Source organism: Mus pahari, chromosome 6 (assembly GCF_900095145.1).
Source record: "Mus pahari chromosome 6, PAHARI_EIJ_v1.1, whole genome shotgun sequence".
In the NCBI taxonomy this organism is placed as follows: Eukaryota; Metazoa; Chordata; class Mammalia; order Rodentia; family Muridae; genus Mus; species Mus pahari.
Window position 1 is genome coordinate 2,753,606 of NC_034595.1, and position 19,445 is coordinate 2,773,050.

At 41.9% G+C, this 19,445-nt stretch overlaps 1 protein-coding gene across 4 annotated transcripts in view; it reads left to right on the forward strand.

The window, feature by feature from the left end:
- Nucleotides 1–18,850, forward strand: part of Stx17 (syntaxin 17) — a 46,665-nt gene extending 27,815 nt beyond the window's left edge. For all 4 annotated transcript variants that reach the window (XM_029540441.1, XM_029540440.1, XM_029540442.1 and 1 more), the window contains 5 exons: nucleotides 5,905–6,130; nucleotides 14,161–14,276; nucleotides 14,429–14,479; nucleotides 17,300–17,386; nucleotides 18,127–18,850. In XM_029540441.1, coding sequence (XP_029396301.1) covers nucleotides 5,905–6,130; nucleotides 14,161–14,276; nucleotides 14,429–14,479; nucleotides 17,300–17,386; nucleotides 18,127–18,366 — 720 coding nt within the window. In that variant the 3' untranslated portion in view covers nucleotides 18,367–18,850. The remainder of the gene's footprint in view (nucleotides 1–5,904; nucleotides 6,131–14,160; nucleotides 14,277–14,428; nucleotides 14,480–17,299; nucleotides 17,387–18,126) is intronic.
- The last annotated feature ends 595 nt before the right edge of the window (nucleotides 18,851–19,445 follow it).

The window sequence follows — 19,445 nt, forward strand, 5'->3', positions numbered from 1 at the left end:
GTTGGATATGGGAAAGCTATGTGTCCTGTTCAGTGCGGTTGGATATGGGAAAGCTATGTGTTCTGTTCAGTGCGGTTGGATATGGGAAAGCTATGTGTCCTGTACAGTGTGGTTGGATATGGGAAAGCTATGTGTTCTGTTCAGTGCGGTTGGATATGGGAAAGCTATGTGTTCTGCTGCTGCTGAAGTGAAGACCAAGAGGGCTTTGATTCCCTATGTCCTAGATCCCTAAAACTGTCTTTCAAGGACACCAGGCTACTCCTTTGTGACGTCTATCCAGATCTCTGCAGTGACACAGATTTCCTTTGAGTGTGTTTCTTACCCTCCTTTCAATGTTGAAATTTTCCTTAATACAGAATCAAAAGCAAAACAGGAGCTATGTGGTTCTGCTCTCTGTATCATCTGTTAGCATTACACCATCTGCCCCACACAGTGGGCCTGAGCCTCTCTCTTGTACTTGCCATACATGTATTTTTATATCCTTTTATTGTTCTTAACTTTTTCACCAGCCTCCGCTCATTCTGGCTCTTCCTTGCATGACTCTCCTTGTTTCACACCGCTTTTTGGGTCCCCTTGACTTTCCTCCCTCCCTACTCCCTTCCTGGCAAGTGTCTTAAGATTCTGCACCTTCCATACTGTACCCTACACAGTCATACTAGATTCCTTAGGTGGCACTTTTCTCAGGTGCTATATATTTGCTGTTATAGTATCATAAATTCACCTTTTACAAGATGAAAGAATATCTTTCAAAGAAACAAATCTTATCGTAGTATAATGTATGCAGTGGCATCATCCAGGCTTTTTCTTCAAAGCTGATGAAGTTAACTTTCCCTAGGACTCACTCACCACAGGACTCTTCTCTCAGCCGACTGTCAGTCTCCACACTCGTGGGTGCCCTCTCACAGAGCTTATTCCTACCACATGGTTTTATGTTGGCATGTCAGAATTTGTCCCAAAGAAGTAGTGCTTCCATTATTCCCTCCCCCATGGAAAGAAGGAAGATTCATAGCCACTAACACAATCAGAGCTCACTGCATCCATCTCTACACAGGTGCTTCAACCATGCCAGGCTTCAGGTTCATTATCACTTCCATTGGTGTAAATCTCCTCTCTAAAAACATTAAACTCTGAACACTAGTATATATACTGCAGAGTACTTAAGCATGATATACTCCTGAACACTTACACTTAGGTACTCATGTACCACAGCAGATAGCTGTGAGCGTTTTAGAAGGCTCCATGGCCTCGTCTTAGTTACCACTGTCCTCCCACTAGAGGCATCTCCATCCTGACATTCATGGTGGGTACTTACTATCGTCTCTGTATAATTTTGCCTCAAATGAGTCCTTCAGACTGCGTTTAATTCAGTCTGCTTCAGAGCACACTATAGAGACTGAACTAAGCAGACTGTGTCTTTGTGACTGGCTTGCAATTAACTTCTGTTGCCTGTAACAGTACCTTCTAATCCATGTCTTAAAGTGGGTCTGTTCAGTACTAATTGTTGCTGTATTATGTTCTGCCATATTTAAATTGCCACATTTCCCTAAGACATTCTGTACCTTGTTTGTGAGAGTATGTGAGTTTGCTCTGGATATTTTCTTTCCTTGTTGAGTTTTGATATCAAGGCCTTTGACCATTCCCATGGGGGATTTGCATAATTTCTACAATATTTGGTAAAACTGGCCAGTGACAGTTCCTGCTGGTTTTGGTCTGTTGTTTAAAAACAGGTTGATTACTTGTTGTTTAGCATGGGGAAGAGAGAAGCAGAAGAGTTTCAAAAATATACATTATTTTATTGCATCATAGTTGAGTATAGTATGCAGTGCATGTAGTCTCTGCATGCAGGAGGATCCAGAAGCTCAAGGTCAGCCTCAGCTGTATAGCAAATATGAGGCTCCTCTGGGCTGGTTGCAACCCTATCTAAAATAATAATAATATTTAAATGACCATTAGGTTTTGATTTTATCAGTTTCATAAATTATAGTTTTATGGAAATTTATCCATTTCATCTAACTCTTCTGATTTATTGGCATAAATTTATTCATAATTTCCTTTTTTATTGCTGTTGTTTTGTTTTGTTTTGGGTTTTGTTTTGTTTTGTTTTGAAGATAAGGATTCTCTGTGTAGCTCTGGCTGTCCTGGAACTTACTCTGTAGACCAGGCTGGACTTGAACTTAGAGATGTGTCTGCCTCTGCTTCTGCCTCTGCCTCCCCAGTGTTGGGATTAAAGAGGTGCACCACCATGGCCAGTTTATTCATAATTAATGATAATAATTGTAATTCTTTACAGTTGTAGTGATGCCCCTTCATTATGATTTTAGTTATTTGTATCTATTTTTAAAACTACTTTTATGAGGTTTATCAATTTTATTACTCTTTCCAAAAATAATTTTGGCATTCTTAATTTGTGGTGTATCCCTTAAGTTTATTCACATCTTTGTCATTTTCTTCTTTTTATGTTTGCCTTGGTTTTTGTATTTTCTAGGTTTTTGAGATGGACATTTAGCTTGCTAATGTCTGAAATTTCTTTTCTTGTTTTTCAAATGAACGTAAAACAGATGCCCAGAAAAAGCAGTCTATGTCAGCTGAATGAATGGGGGCTAAGTTTGGTTTCTCATGGGTCGGGGGAGCGCAGAGTGTTAGGGAATTTAAAAGCCTGAGTGGGCTTTGGCAAGCCTCTGAAAGAAAAAGACCGAAGAGAAGAGAAAGAAGAAGGAGCTGCCTTAGCACTGTGATGAAACACCGTGAAGGCAACTTTTGTAAGAGAAGGATTTGATCAGGGTTTGCTACAGTTTCAGAGGTTATCATCATTGTGGGAAGCATACTGAAGCCTTGGTGCTGCAGAGGTTGAGAGCTCCACATCCCTGATCCAGGCGCCAGGACACAGAGAACCACTGGGCTTCAATTAGGTTTTTGAAACCTCAAAGCCTATCTTAAGTGACACACTTCCCCACACAGGCCAGGCCTACTCCAACAAGGCCACACCTCCTAATCCTTCTCAAGTAGTGCCACTCCCTGATGGCTAAGCATTCAAATACATTGGCCTATGTAAACTATTCTTATTCAAACACCACAGGGGCCTACCCAGCTGAAAGTCACTGGCATCCTCAGGGACTGCCTAGTCCCTCTTTCTTGTTGGGGATTGGTTCTGATGTTTTGATTTAATCAGGAATTTGTGTGTCCAAGCACTGAAGAACTTTGTCTCCAATTTGGTTTTGATTGATCAATAAAGATGCCAGTGACCAGGGGCAAAAGCACAGGCAAGGACGCAGGGGAGGAGAGAGAAGAATTGCTATGAAGGTGGTGTGTGTGTGTGTGTGTGTGTGTGTGTGTGTGTGTGTGTGTGTGTCTGTCTGTCTGTCTGTCTGTCTGTCTTTCATTTGTGTATCCAAATAACTACAGGGCTGGCAGCTGAACGTGTGACCCTCTGGGAGCATAAAGCAAAGTAGCCAAACTCCACACTACATTTTCTAATGTATGTGTAGTTGGAGGATTATATTTCTAACTCTTTTTTTTTTTTTTTTTTTTTTGAGACAGGGTTTTTCTGTGTGGCTCTGAGCTGCTTGTGGACGTTGTACATCGTGGTGCGCACTAGGCTCCGCACCACGATGTACAACGTCCACAAGCAGATTATATTTCTATCTTTTTTTTTTTTTTTTTTTTTTGAGACAGGGTTTTTCTGTGTGGCTCTGGCTGTCCTGGAATTCACTTTGTAGACCAAGCTGGTCTTGAACTCAGAGATCTGCCTGCCTCTGCCTCCCAAGTGCTGGAACTAAAGGCGTGCGCCACCACTGCCTGGTCTTGTTTTACAGAACACTATACACATTGACATGTATTACTTTTCTTTACATTCAGGCCATAGCATTTTAATTTTCATATTGACTTCTTTCTTTACCTACAGACTATTTAGAACTATCTTTTTTCCTTGTAGACATATACTGTGTGTGTGTGTGTGTTTCCATTAATGATTTCAAATTTAACTTTATTATGCTCAGAAAGCATGCTGTGTATGTCAATGTTTTTGAAATTTGTGAAAGTTGCTTTAATGGTTTGCTTTTTATATACATATTTTGTTTTTTAGGTTAATGTTCTAAGCAACTGAAATCAAGTTGTGTTAATCTTACTGTTGAAACACTCTTTACCTAACACACCCTTGCTAATTACTGTTAGCTACTGCAGCTTTTAAGACCTTTCATTATGATCATGGATTTCTTTAAAATTTTTGGGCTGGAGAGATGGCTCAGTGGATAAAAACATTTACCACTGAAACATTAGAAGCAATGTTTACACACTGTCTTAGTGTTTCTGTTGCTGGGAAGAGACACCATGACCAAGGTAACGCATATAAAGGACAACATTTAATTGGGGCTGGCTTACAGGTTTGGGGGTTTACTCTGTTATCAAGGTGGGCTGCATGGCAGCATCCAGGCAGGCATGATGCTAGAGGAACTGAGAGTTCTATGTCTTAATCTAACTGCATCCAGGAGAATCACTGATTGTCTCACAGGCAACTAGGCGGAGGGGCTCAAAGCCCACCCCCACAGTGACATACTTCCTCTAACAAGGACACACCTCCTAATAGTGCCACTCTCTGGGCCAAGCATTCAAACCACCACAGTTACCAAAAACTCACATAAGACAGGCAGGCATGGTGGCCACCTGTCACCCTAGTACAGAAGGCAGAGGCAGGGAATGCCTAGAACAAGCCATCTGGCTGGGGAAGCTGGAATCAGTGTACTCCAGTTCACTCAGAGACCCGGGCTCAAAAACTAAAGTGAAGAACAGGCAGGGAAGATACTTGATATCAAATTTGAGTCCCACCACATATACATCAGCACACACATGTGCCCACACACATCCAAACTTGTATACTCACACATACACATGCAGGAGGAAAACAGTTGTGCTTCTGTCTGTTTTTGTATTATATGTTGTCTGTCTGTCTCTCTGTGTTATTATATATTTCTGAAGAGAATCTTATTATAAAGTGATTCTCTATTTCTAGTGATGGGCTAACTTTAGGGACTATTTGACAGTAATGTTCCTGTAGTAGGTTGTTCTTGGGAGAGGAGTTCTAGTGTTTATATATTTCCTTCCTTTCTTTTTTCTTCTTTTCTTTTTTTTCACTCATAGTTTGAGCCATTTTGTTTTATGTTTTAAATGTATCTTTGTTTATGTATCCTATCTGAAAGTAATCTTTATTTTATAATTAATATTTGTTTAAATAATATTTAATATAATTGGTGATTATATCTTTGTTCTATTATATACTTTCTTTTTAATATTTTATTTTTTAAATTTTATATATAGGATGTATGTCTATATACCACATGCTTGCCCATGGAGGCCAGAAGAGGTCATCAGATCCCCTGGAACTGGAGTCTAAACAGTTGTGAGCTGCCATGTGGGTGCTGATAATTGAACCTGGGCCCTCTAGAAGAGCAGGCAGTGCTCTTACCTGCTGAGCCAAGTTTCTAGCAAATATTATATGTGTTTTTCTTCTGCTTGATGGTTCTTGTTTCATTTTCACTTTTACTTTACTCATTTTGGAATTATATACTTGTCTTAGAAATTATAGACCATATTTGTGCTTTAGCAATACATTTGGATGTTTAGAATATTTTAGTTCCATATTTGCCCCACAAGATAAATGCTAGTTGTACAGCATTTATTGTATAGTAGTCACATGCAATAAAGGCAAAGTTACTACATAAATTCAAAGTTTAAGGGCATGGATTTTAGTCTAGCCAAGAGAGAGATGAGGGAAATTGAAAAGTTGTATGTCCCTGTAGAAGACAATTTGTAATCATTTCTATTCATGACCATTATAGCAAATTAGTCTGAGAAGAAATAGGATTTATATTGAGAGATGGTACTAGTAATATTTCTCTTTTTCATTTGTAGCAACTGCGCTCCAATATCCGAGAAATGGAGAAGCTTTGCTTGAAAGTGCACAAGGATGATCTGGTCCTTTTGAAGCGAATGATAGATCCTGTCAAAGAAGCAGCAGCAACAGCTACAGCAGAGTTCCTCCAGCTCCACTTAGAATCTGTTGAAGAACTCAAGAAACAAGTCAAGGACGAAGAAGTGTTACTTCAGCCTTCTCTGACCAGATCCACAACGGTCGATGGTAACGTATGTCTCACTCTTTACCTACTTGGCACAGGGCCTCCTCAGGTGGGATGAGAAGAGAGAGGCCCTTGTGAATCCTTGTTGTCTTGCTAAGCCAACTCCAAACAGACCAGACATGTGTACCCTGGAAATTTTGCAAGATAAGATTGTGTGGATTGGAACTTTGCAGCTTCTAGTACCTGCTTGCTTGAGGTGAAAAGAGAAGTTTAAGTTACTCCTAAAGATAGCGTTGTCCTTGTGTGCAGTGTGCACCTTTCTGCTCTGCAGTGCAGGGCAGGCTGTCCAGTAGCTGTCCTTGTGTGCAGAGTAGACAGGAGCTGTTTTCATCAGGCTCTGACGTCACTGTTGGGTTTTTCTCCTAATAATATGAAGAGTCTATGGTGTGTTCATGCTGTCCAGAACTTTTGTGAAGTAATATTCTAAGAAACAGTCCTGTGAACACAGTTACATCATTTCTAAGGGTGTATTTGATAATCCTTGGTGACACAATGCTAGTATCTTTTATGCAGAAAAAATTGGCATCATTGTACTTGAAAGTAGCTGTGTTTTATTTGGTTTGGAGGTTTGGTTTAGATTAAGTCTTATAAGTAGTGAGTGGAATAACTAATAAGGTTTCTGTAATTTCTGTAATTAAGTTATCTCCTAGGAAGCTTAAAGCCAAAAGTTTAATCACCAAAACTTAAATTTGTGAAGTGTGTCAGCTTTATTTTATAACTGCTGCTTTTGTTTCCTTTTCTGTTGTAATTGTTTCTCTCTCTCTCTCTCTCTCTCTCTCTCTCTCTCTCTCTCTCTCTCTCTCTCTCTCTCTCTCTCTCTCTCTCTCTCTCTCTCTCTCTCTCTCTCTTTTTGGTTTTTTGAGACAGGGTTTCTCTGTGTAGCCCTGGCTGTCCTGAAACTCACTCTGTAGACCAGCCTGGCCTTGAACTCAGAAATCTGCCTGCCTCTGCCTCCCAAGTGCTGGGATTAAAAGCGTGCGCCACCACACCCAGCTTCTTATTTTTAATTTATTACATTTCATACTTTATACATTTAAAGAGACTTTTAATCCTTATGAAAAATATGGGCTACAAAAGAATTAGAAGTTAAAGTGAGAACTTAAGGGAACTGTAACTGGCCAGGTTTCCTTTTTATCCACTAGACCACTCTTGTTACCATTCCCTATCTCTAAATTAAAATGTGTGCATGTTCACTGCCAATGATTCAGTAGTTTGCAAGGGAATGCAGAAAATTTAGGCTGCCTAGCACAGTTTTGGGGTAACCTTTTTTTGTAGTCTTTGTAACTTGCACAGTGCTTTGCACATAGTGAACTGTTCATAGATGTATTACAAATACAAACAATAAGTAAATCCATGACATGGACAATTTCGTCTTCATTTCAGATATGTTGCAACAGAGCTGGGCACGGTGCTGCATATGTGCAATCCAGCACTTGGGAAGTTGGGCTAGGGTGGGCACGGTGCTGCATATGTGCAATCCAGCACTTGGGAAGTTGGGCTAGGGTGGGCACGGTGCTGCATATGTGCAGTCCAGCACTTGGGAAGTTGGGCTAGGGTGGGCACGGTGCTGCATATGTGCAGTCCAGCACTTGGGAAGTTGGGCTAGGGTAGGCAGTTGGGACTTAAAGGCCATGGGCTACACAAGCCTTTTCTTATAAACCAAATCAAACCAAAAATAAAGTAAAAGAAAAACGTGCTTCAGTCACTTCTCTGCGTAGGTAGTGGTAAACTGTAAGCACTCAGCCCTTAGAGAATGTGTGGGGTCATGCTTTTTGGTAGTTTGTCATTGTTCTTTTCACAGTTCCATGTGATCACCACCATATTGGTGCAGAGGAGGTTTCTCCTGACATGGAGTAAGAGCTGCTGCTCCCTGGGCCTTCTCTGCCCACGTGTTGATGGACTAGTTTCTATACCGAGACCTTATGGCAGTGCTGACAGCAGTGACAGTGACGATAACAGTGTTTTCTGGAAAGAGGAGTTGGCGCCAGCTTCCTATCATTTAGCTTCAAGTGGCTTATCTCTCATGTTTGCATCTGAAGCCAGATACTTGAATTCATCCAGGATTTCTCTCACAATAGTAACATATTGTGCTTTAATTTGTATTTTATCATTGCATTGTGTATGTTTATGCAAGTGCAACTATTTGTGGCTTGTACACTTGAGTATATATTAATGGGGAGTTACCTGGTCACCCACTAACTCCCTGTCATTTACCCTTTGCTACAGTTGGAAGGCTAGTGTGAAACCCAAGACTTGGCAGAATCGGAGGAAATGTGTGTATTAAAGAAATGAAAACAGTTAGGACAGAGACAGAAGATGGATGCAAGAAACAGCATGTGAACCTAACTTTCAACTATATTGATTCTCAAACCTCTAGATTGATGGACTGTCAGATGGTCTGAGCATATGATTGTTTCTGTAGAGCACAGTGCAGATGTAACTAAGGCCATGTGCCTAAGGTGTAACTGACACTGAGCAAGCGAAGACTTCGGGTTCTCACTGCTCACTGTCTCACCCCAAGTCCACTGTCCATGCAAGGCAGGCTCTGACAGCACCTGAGCATTTCACAGAGGAAGCGACTACTCGGTCGCCTTCAGTGTAGAAACTCTACTAACAGAGGGGAATGATGAGAGGGACACAGGCATGAACCTTCATGGGCTTCTAAGGTGGAGCAGGATTGCGCATGTGCTGTGGCTGTCTGCTAGCTGTGGCCTCCTGTCACTCTGCGTGGTTTTGTCTGCGTGGTTTATGCTCTAGTTTCTCCTTATTTTTGCTTTGCTTACCCATTATAGTAGTGGCAGCCTGTACATAGAACTGTGTGCTGTTTGCATGAACGTTACATGCCTTAAAATGCTTTACGGATCTGATTCTAAACACATTGGTTGGAAGCAGAGATTCGGGAGTGGTCTTGCCACATCTCCACGAGTGAGATAAACAATACAAAGACAGCTTCCATTTAAGGATGGAGATAATGAGTAGAGTAGGGCATCTAATGTTCTCTGGGAACTGAAGGAAGTTTAGGGGAGCTGTGGTTTGTGCTGTTTCTGTTGTCCAGATTCTGAGAGTTCCGTTAGCCAGTCTCTGCCAGGCCTGCTTGACATGGGAAGTTCCCTCGTGGCTCATGTGTGACTTTCACATCCCTCTCCTTGCTCTCATCAAGAGGGATGCTGATTTGTGTTCAGAATGGAGGCTCATGCATTCAGGGTGGGGCAGCACATCTCTCCAGCTTCTGTCTGTCTTCCCATCTCCACATCCAGGACATGTATTTCATTGGCACAGCAGGAAGGGAATTTTAGTCCATTTTCAACAAATATCTTCAAAAGAAAAACTCTCAACCTTAAAGCTGCTGGGAACTTTAGATCAGCGTGTAGAATTTGATGTGTTACTAGAGTTTTACCACTGGTGTCTGCATGCACTGAATGGTTGTGCAGAACACAGCACTGGTTTTGTCTGGTAATATTCAGAAGCTACATCTCCCATTGACTGTAATCTGAATGTCCTCTTCTGCATTAAGGTGTGAATTAGAAGTCATTTTATTTAGATAGATTGGTTTATGTTCAGTGATGATCAGTAAATTAATTTCATTTTTAAGGTGTCAAAACTTGAAAGTTTAAGGAATGCCTTTTATTTAGTTTTGTAGTGAAACACTACTAACGCCATGAAGGTTAGTAGAGAGGTCATGTCTGTTAGGGATTAGGTTGTACTTCCTGGTAGAACCTTTGCTGTTCACAAGGTAAAAAAAAAAAAAAAAAAAAGAAAGAAAGGGGAGTTTATTTATCACTTCAGTTAGAGGAGTTAATGGTCTTTAAAGTTTATTTAAATGTATCGCCAGTAATTATAATCTAGGCTCAGTGGTTAAGAGCGCTCGCTGCTCTTGCATTGGACCTAGTGTGCTTCGTCTCCTCTAAGAACTCATGTTGGAATTTAATTCTTACCATGAGACATTAAGTGTTTGGACATAAGACTATTGGAAGTTATTAGATTCATATAAGGTCATTAGGGTAGATACTCCATGATTGAGTGCTTGTGGTTTCCTACGATGAGGGAGAGACCAGAAAAGCACACACACACACACACACACACGCACGCACACACACACACACACACACACACACACACACACGCATGCACACATGCACGCGCACACACACACACACGCACACACACACANCACGCGCACACACACACACACGCACACACACACACACACACACGCATGCACACATGCACGCGCGCACACACACACACACACACACACACACACACTGTACGTGTTTATAAGAGTTCATAGTCAAAGGACAAGCACTAAAGCAGGAGCTGAGATAAATGAACCCCAGAAGTTGTAGAAATTAAGAGTTCTTTCCTGACAGGCAGTCCTTGAGTTGATTTGTAATGTTCTCAGAGTTGTAAATTAACAGCAAGGTTTTCCATGGAAAAGAAAGGACACCTTTGTGGTAACCAAGACGTACGTAGTGAGATGGAAATGACCTAATCATTTCTTTTTGAACTGACAGAAATCTTTCGTTTGTTTAAAATGTCAAATACTTCTCATCTCTATTTTTCTTAGATAAGGCATTTTGTATTATAATCTTTCCTTGTTTTGTACCTATTTCACTGGGATCTTCTCTAGATTATAGCTTAAGATCTTTAGGATGTGCACAATTAGAGTTCTGCTTATATCCCATCTGACACTGATCAAAGTTACATGGAATTTAAAGTGAAAGAAAGGTCATAGGTTGATTCATTTATCTTGATTGAAGTGAAAATTTTAAAATATTAAACATTTGAAAAGATTGGCTCTTTACTATAATGATATAAAATGTACTCTGCCTGATGATTTTGTTCTTTAAGATACAAAACATAGACACCACATGTATACAGATGGCACTAAAACAGGATGGTGAGAAGTATTGGAGATTCCAGACAGAGGAGAGAGGCCTTGGGTTGGGTATGATTAAGATATAATATTGTGGGGGCTGGAGAGATGGCTCAGAGGTTAAAAGCACTAACTGCTATTCCAGTGGTCCTGAGTTTAATTCCCAGTAACCACATGGTGGATCACAACCATCTGTAATGAGGTCCAGTGCCCTTTTCTGCTGTGTCTGAAGGCAATGATAGTGTATTCATATACATAAAATAAATAAATCTTTAAAAAATATGTTGTTGCCACAAAATAAATAAAAATATTATTTTAAGAGGTATATTATAAAAAACCTGAGCCTATCTAGGCAATGTGACACACACACATATAGAGATATAGATATATTCAAATATATATTCAAATATCAAGTTTAGAATTGAAAAGTAATCAGTATGAATTCTGATAAGTCTTTGTGCTGTCTTTTGTTCAGCTGACTGTACCCTTCCTGATTAGTTTTTCTTACGAATGAAGTATTCGTTAACTTTGAAAATACACTAATCACATCGTTTTATAAAATATTCATTTTTAGGCTTGGCTGGGAAAACAGAAAGGACTGGGAAGGAGATGGGAATTAATATAGTTTCATAATGAGTGGCTCAGGTGTAGATCAGATCAGTCATGTCACTTCGGAGTGTGCTTTCAGCCTTAAGAGCCTGCTGTTGTCTGCCACATGAAGTCTCTTCCTGCTCACCTGCAGTACCTTTTGCTCTTGTGCTTCCGTGGCTCGCCTTGGCCCTCTGACAGCCCGGCTGCTGGCTGTAGCTCGGCTGTGCTCCTCCTGTGAGGTGCATGCTGCCACCTCTGTCTAGTGTTACAGTCGCCTCCTCTTTGCCTGACGATCCCACCTCTTCCAGAAAGTCTGACCTACCTGCCGTATCGAGCGGAATTAGAACTCCCTCCGAACGTCATCTCTGCTCTCTCTAATGTGGTCTACCCCTCTTTTATGATCGCCCTTTTATGTCTGATTCTTCTAGAATGTAAGCTCTTTGAGTGTCGTACTCTGTACTTTCCACATTTTCATCCTTCATACAGACAACACATAATGTTGAACTATGTGTTTAAACTAGTCACTCGGACTAACAGGATGGCTTAGGTAAAAGCTCTCGCCACCAAGACCTGAGTCTGACCATGTAGGAGAGAACCTCCTCCTATTCCGTTAAGTCGTCCTCTGCCTTTCACATGTGCATCATGGCACAGGCAAAAGCATGTGCACACACACTAAATAAGATACAATTTATAAAAAAAAATGAATGATGGCAGGTGTTTTGAGCTTAAAGCAGACTGAGCAGAGCTTCCTGTATCCTCTCTGCATCTCCACTGTTGCCGCTCTAAGGCTGAAGATTGTCATTTTGCACTGGATATATTGTTAAAGCCTCCCAGCTCACTTTCCACTCCAGCTTTCTCCCCTGCCAACTTCATCCTTAAGATGTTCTTCACACTGTGGCTAAGGTCTGATTGTGGCACCTTCCAGCTTCCCAGCAGTCTCCAGCTCCTCTTTATAGCTTGGTAGTGATCGTATGAGAAAGACACAGCTCTTTGAAAATTTCTGCAATGCCCGGTAGTAATCTCACCTTAGACAGTGAGCCTCAGCCTTTGCTTTCTTCCCCCCACAGTCGTGCATCAGCTAGACTGCACATCTTTCAGCTTCCGGCCTCTGCACATTGTTCTTCTTGAGTTACACACTCTGGGCATCGCTTCCCACTCCACCTGTCTGGTTTTCTCTCCTCCTCAGGCTTCAGCCTCAGAAGCCCTGACTACCGTCTCCACGAGTCAGGATTTGAGGCCTGTCCTACCCTTACGTAGTACATCATACTCACCTGTGCCATAGTCTTGTCAGCTAATGCTGACTGAACTTGACAGTTCATGCCTGTACCACAGGCTCCGTCGAGCTTTCCTCATGATGCGACAGTAGCAGTGGCAGCAGCAGGGACAGATTCTATGCAAAGTAAACAGCAGCTTACTGTACAAGCAGGAACAGCAAGTCTCCAAACCAGGATTCTAAAACCTATCTTTTCAATCAGACCCACGGTGCTAATAGCCCTGTGGTATCACCACTACGGGCTTAGTTTTATAGCCTACTGTTGTGTCTCTGTTAGGTGTGCAACAAATGTCAATTTCCTGAATGAAAGATTGGTAAAACTAGCATGAAGACTCAGAAAGACTTAAAGGTAAATGAGGTGCAAACTGCTTTGTAATTACAGTAATACTTAATAAATAGTTTTGAGGGTTGAAAGCTTTTTAAAAACTAGAAAAATAGAAGAAATCATGCAAATATGTGGAGGAAGAGTGACTCTAAGCAGAGTTATAACATGTCCAAAAATATTCGCATGGCAAATGTGCTCACTGCTGATGAGATTTTCACCAAGAAAGACTAATGGTAATTGCTACAAACATATAACTACATCTACTTACCCCAGAGTCCCCTTCCATTGAGCTAAACCTCAACCTACTTTCCTACTTTAAAATTAGATGTGTGTGTGTATGTGTGTGTGTGTGTGTGTGTGTGTGTGTGAGAGAGAGAGAGAGAGAGAGAGAGAGAGAGAGAGAGAGAGAGAGAGTGAGTTGTGTATGTGTGTGTGAGGTATGCTGTGGTGTGTGTATGGAGTTTTGTGGTGTCTGTTCTCTCCCTCATCTGGCTGTGGGTTCCAAGATTGAACTCAGGTTGTCAGGTTTGCTGCAGTTGCTTTACCTGTGGAGCCACCTCATCTGTTTCTGCTTCTGACACCCGTTGTATCATCCTCACTACTAAGATAGCTAAGTCCAAGCCTAAGGATTATTTAGCAGCAGAACATGTTATACCTGTAGCTGCTGCTGTGTCCAGTGGAATGCTGGCCAGGGGTAGTAGACCCCGTTGCTACCTCTTCCACGTCTAACCCTTTCACTCCATTCATGCAGAGCGTGTGTGTATAGTCTTGCTCAGCACCTTTGCACCTACTCACTTAGAGAATAAGCTACCCAAGGGTACATAATGGTATTTTCATATGTTGATTTATTTATTTGCTTTTAGCCTGAACTGAATTACATGCATTCTGTATAGCAGTTGTCTTGTGAAGCCAGTTTGTGGTCTGTCCTTTCTAAGGAGAAACTCTAACCAGGCCTGTGTCCGTCTAGGAGCGCTCCACACTGGGGAGGCCGAGGCTGCTTCTCAGGGTCTGACTCAGATATATGCCTTGCCTGAAATTCCTCAAGACCAAAATGCTGCTGAGTCCTGGGAAACCTTAGAAGCGGTATGTTTAATGTGTGTGTGTGTGTGTGTGTGTGTGTGTGTGTGTGTGTGTATGTGTGTGTATGCATATGTATGCATGCATGCATGTATGGGTAACTGTGAGCTGTAAAAATAAGTAATTTCCTCTTTATCTTTCTCTCTTTCTCTTTTAAGGACTTAATTGAGCTGAGCCATTTGGTCACTGATATGTCCCTCCTAGTGAGTGTAAGTATATAACTAAGACTCAGAACTGATCAGTCACTGTCCCTTTGATTAGAAATTCAGTAGAAGTCACATATTTTTAAAATATTTGCTTGTATGTGTATGAGTTTTGCCTACATGTGTGAATGTGCACTGCTTCTGTGTTCGATGCCCACAGAGGCCAGAAAAGGGCATTGGATGCCATGAAACCAGAGTTATGGATAGCTGGGTTTGGCTGCTAAATGGGTGCTGGGAACCTAACTTGGGTCCAATGCAAGAGCAGTGAGTACTCTTAACCTCTGAGCCTAGATTATAATTTTAAGAATGGTATTTAACTGTTGTATATAGTCCTTAAATTCTAGATCAAGTCGGTCAATATTATGGAAAAAGTACTTTGCTAGATTCTTTCAGCATTGGATATCTGACAAAGTTGTTTATAGATATAAAGTCCACTTTCTGCCTTTTGGGATTCCATAGAAGGAAGAAGAAGGCTGGGACTCTCAGACTCAGTTTTCAAGCATGAAAGCTAAATGCAAAAGTAAGAAATATACAGAAGCCTCATCAGCTCCAAGAAGAAGCATTGTATTCCAGGGAGGGAGGCATGGTTTATAAAGTAGCAGCGTTAAAACTACCTCCACAGAGGCAGCATTAGCATCGTCTAGAAGACTGAGTGAGTGCTCACAGAGAGCCCCAGGGGCACACCAGAACAGGTGAGCCAGGACAAGACATGGTGAGCTGTGTGGACTGTCCCAGAGTGTTAAGTGTGCTGTTACGGAAACCCTGCAGGACCAATGGCAAGCAAGGGCGGCGAGCGCCACGTTGTGCTGGTACAGAGCGTTTGATTGCTTTGAGGACCTGAGGGAGCCTGTTCAGATATGTGATCCAACTAAGCTCCTGCTAGCCAGTCTGCCTTGGAAAGACTGTTATAATGGTGAAGCGGGGGTCATGGACAGGGCGATTAGTTAGGAACAAGCTACAAGAATTTAATCTATAGGTAGAGTGGTAATACCTACCTATATAATGTAAAGGATGCTCAGAAGGCTTGAGGACCAACCGAAGGAAGGTGAAGTCAAAGACAGGATACTGTATTCTTTGTTTTAAGGCCTGAATGGATATATTGTCTTAGATTAGGGAGCACATTGTAGTCTTGGAGGAAAGAGAGATTTTCTATCATTTTTCTAGATTGTTCTTGTGTTTTCCATAAGAATTATAGAAAGGTGTAGCATATAAACATGAATACATGCATGTGTGCGAGGCCCTGTCCCTGCGCTGGCCAGGCTGATTATTTGTTCTTACTGAGTCAGGAACTTTCGGAGATACGGCTTCTCGCAGGCATGGCTCTGAGGTGGAAACTCCTAGGCCACAGCTTCTCAGATTGCAACAGAGGACTCCAGAGCTTGCTGCTCACTAACCCTTTTCACTGGAAATATAAGAATTATCACTTCCTTGGAAAAGCCAGGATGGGCGCTTCTGTTCTCCCACTGTGCTTTGCGGATACCTCATTGTATCCTCCTTTTAACTCTCTGAAGTAGAAGCACCTTCGTCCTCGTGAAGTGGATGTAAGTGCTGGGATTTGAAACAGAATATCCAAACCTAGGTCTTGTGCCAGTCTTATTATGTATAATAGTGACCTTCAAAGTATGTAAAATGGAAGGCTGCAGAGATGGCTCAGCAGGCAAGAGCATGCACTGCTCTTGTAGGAGACCTGAATTTGGTTCCCAGCACCCACAGCTGGTGGCTCACAGCCTCTTGTAACTCCAGCTCCAGGAGATCTGATACCCACTTCTGGATTACACACACACATACACACAGAGCTAACTAACTAACTATATGTGTGTGTGTGTGTGTGTATATATATATATATATATATGTATATGTATATATATGAATTCATATATGTATATTTGAATATCTTTAGTTACATACATGTGTGTGTATGCATGTATGTATGTGTATAACTAAATAGGTTGATCTTGATGAGATCCTGTCTCTAGGGTAAGGAGACTGCTTGTGACTGAGGTGTCTGAGCAGAGCTCAGTAGCCACGCATGAGTGCCACTGAGGTGGTTTTACACACTAGAGAGGAGAATGGCAGGCCCCAGCCATTCCATTCAGCCTTCAGAGATCCCAGGAGTCATGACTGCTGCTGTCTCAGAGCAGGTGTTGCTGTTTTTATTATTGTTGATTGGAAATATTTTAACTTGGACTATATTTTATTTAGTAAAATTCAAGACCCAGATTCCTTTATTGCTCCCTATTACATATCGAAAGTGCAAAGATTTCATGCTGGATTACACTGAGTTGTAGTCTCATTCTTACAAAAACAAAAAGAACAACAACAACAACAAGAAACCAATTTGTATTTTTGGATCAAGGGCATTTTATTACTAAGGTAAATATCCAAAGAAGATAAGTTACAGACTTTTTTGTTGTTGTTTGAATTTGCTTTCCTTTTGTTGTTGTTGTTGTTGTTGTTGTTGTTATCAAACCCAACTTGACATGTAAAGGCTTAAATACTTATTTAAATGCTTATTTGGATTTTTTTCCTCCTACAAAGTAGGTTCATTTAGAGAATAACATGTTTGTATGTTTGAATGAATTCCAGTGTGAGGTGCTTTTTGCTATGAAGGTGCCACCCTTTTATTACCTAATCATTAAGTCCCCCTCTTTTTTCCTGAAAGTGAATTTGTACTTTCGACATGGTTTATCAGATGCTATTAATGAAGCACTATTAAGACTGCAAGGCTGCAGTCCCCGGGGCCTGATTACAGGAATTAAAATAGTGTGTGTTGGCTTCCCACTGCTCCCCAGCGGGACCCCTCACTCATAATTCCTTTGCATCTAGTCTCAGCAGGAGAAGATTGACAGCATTGCAGACCATGTCAACAGTGCTGCTGCGAATGTTGAAGAGGGAACCAAAAACTTGCAGAAGGTAAGACTCTGCTCCTGCTGGCAAATCAATGGTCCTCCGGCTCCCAGGAATCTCTAGTATTAACCCAATTGATCTGCTCCCTTCAGTGTTGAGGGAACCAGCAATTAAGGAAATAAGGAAGAAATGACACATAGGTAGTGTAAGAAATCAATGGCTGTAATATTTTACTCCCAGATTCATTCTATCATGAGAGAATTTTTTTTTCTCAAAAGAGAATGAACTGTGGCCTCACTCTGGGGGATTTAGCTGTCTGAAGGAATATCTGCAGAGGCCTAGGGAGAAGAGAGAGCAGTCCATTAATCCAGGCAGAAACAAAGTCTGAGCCTGTGCAGCACTGGAGGAGTGGGGGCGTCTATTATCCATCTGATGGGACTTTGAGCCCAGGTGCCCAGTGTGGAACAGCCTCTGTGCTGAACCACAGCTTTGCTGGGAGCCAGTGGCTGCTGGAACTATTTAAACAAGCCAACCAGATAGAGGATTGAGTCTTCCGAATGTAAAATCATTTTGTGTAGTCCAGTCTAGAGCATGCCTCCCACCTCCTTGAGTTCTGTGGTCTGGAGCAATGGCAGTACCTGTGGAATACATTCACACACACATACCCCTCCAAGAATAATCTCTGAGGTTAATTATGAACCTAGAGTTAAAGAGGCATTGCCAGGAGTAATGAGAGGAAAACGCACATCACCACAGGCAGATTTTCTCAACTCAATTTCTAAATTGAATTTTTTTTTTTTTTACAGGCTGCAAAATACAAGCTGGCAGCTCTGCCTGTGGCAGGTGCACTCATCGGAGGAGTGGTGGGGGGTCCCATCGGCCTCCTCGCAGGCTTCAAAGTGGCAGGAATTGCAGCTGCACTTGGTGGTGGGGTGTTAGGCTTCACAGGTGGAAAATTGATACAAAGAAGGAAACAGAAAATGATGGAGAAGCTCACTTCCAGCTGTCCAGACCTCCCTAGCCAAAGTGACAAAAAACGCAGTTAAAGCCCAAGCTTCCAGCTGGTGCTGTGCACCGACCTAAGGAGCAGTTGCTGTTGTTGGAAGTGTTAGGGAGTGGCTCTCCCTGTCCATGCAGTGTTGAACCACCATGAGTGGATGTGTTTTTAGCTGGGTGTTAATGGAGATTTTAGAGGTGGAGGAGCCTGGGCAGAGGGTGTCTGTCAGGTCAAGTTTAAAGACTGCCAAAGAGCAAAGGTTAGGCCTGGAAATGTGAAAACTGGATCCATAACTCTAAGGATCTAAGATGTGTAGACATGTAGTGGACACCTGAGGGTCAGTGTATTTGTAGACTATTTCTTCCCATAGGGAGGAACAGAATGCGAGTTCAGGAGTCGTTCTGTCAGGTAGGGATGTTGCTGCTCTACACGGCACAGGTGAACTACTTGTGAACTTGAGGGCAGTTGTACTTAGATCCATCTGTATTTTCTGAGGAAGGAAATTAACACTATAAAATAGAAAGAGAAGCCCATTTTCTCTCTACCGTTTCTTTATTGTGATACGGGTGTTTTTTCTGAAGTCTTTCCTGCCTCTCCAGATGAGGAACACAGAACCTCACATGCTAGACCTACCAAACCAGCCACCAAGCCCATTTCCAGATTCTGGCGATTCTGATAGCCATCTATTCTACTATTCTGAATCCTACCCAGGTTATAAGGATTTTTCTCATAATCTGCCTTTTTATATAGTTTCCCATTTCTAGCTACCCCTACCTGTATCTCTTTAGTTGAAAAAAGAAAATTTAAATTTTCCAACATTACTTGGGTTAAGGGGAGGACAGGATCATATCACAGGGCACTCTTAGAAGGGGCTGGCATACCTGCCCCCAGGGATCGAGGCCCCTCAGTCTTCTTGGGCGTCCAAGGAGCTTTCTACCTCACATCTGTCACTGCTGCCCTTTCCCAGGTTGTCTCCCCTCCTACTGCTGTCCTTGCAATGGTCACGCTTTACCCCTCTCACATTCTAGATGGGAAAACCTATGATTCAGACCCAAGGAAAGATCTGTGGTGCTAACCCAACAGTTGGCATGCACAGCAGGCCTGTCCACTTTAACTCCATGTCTTTCT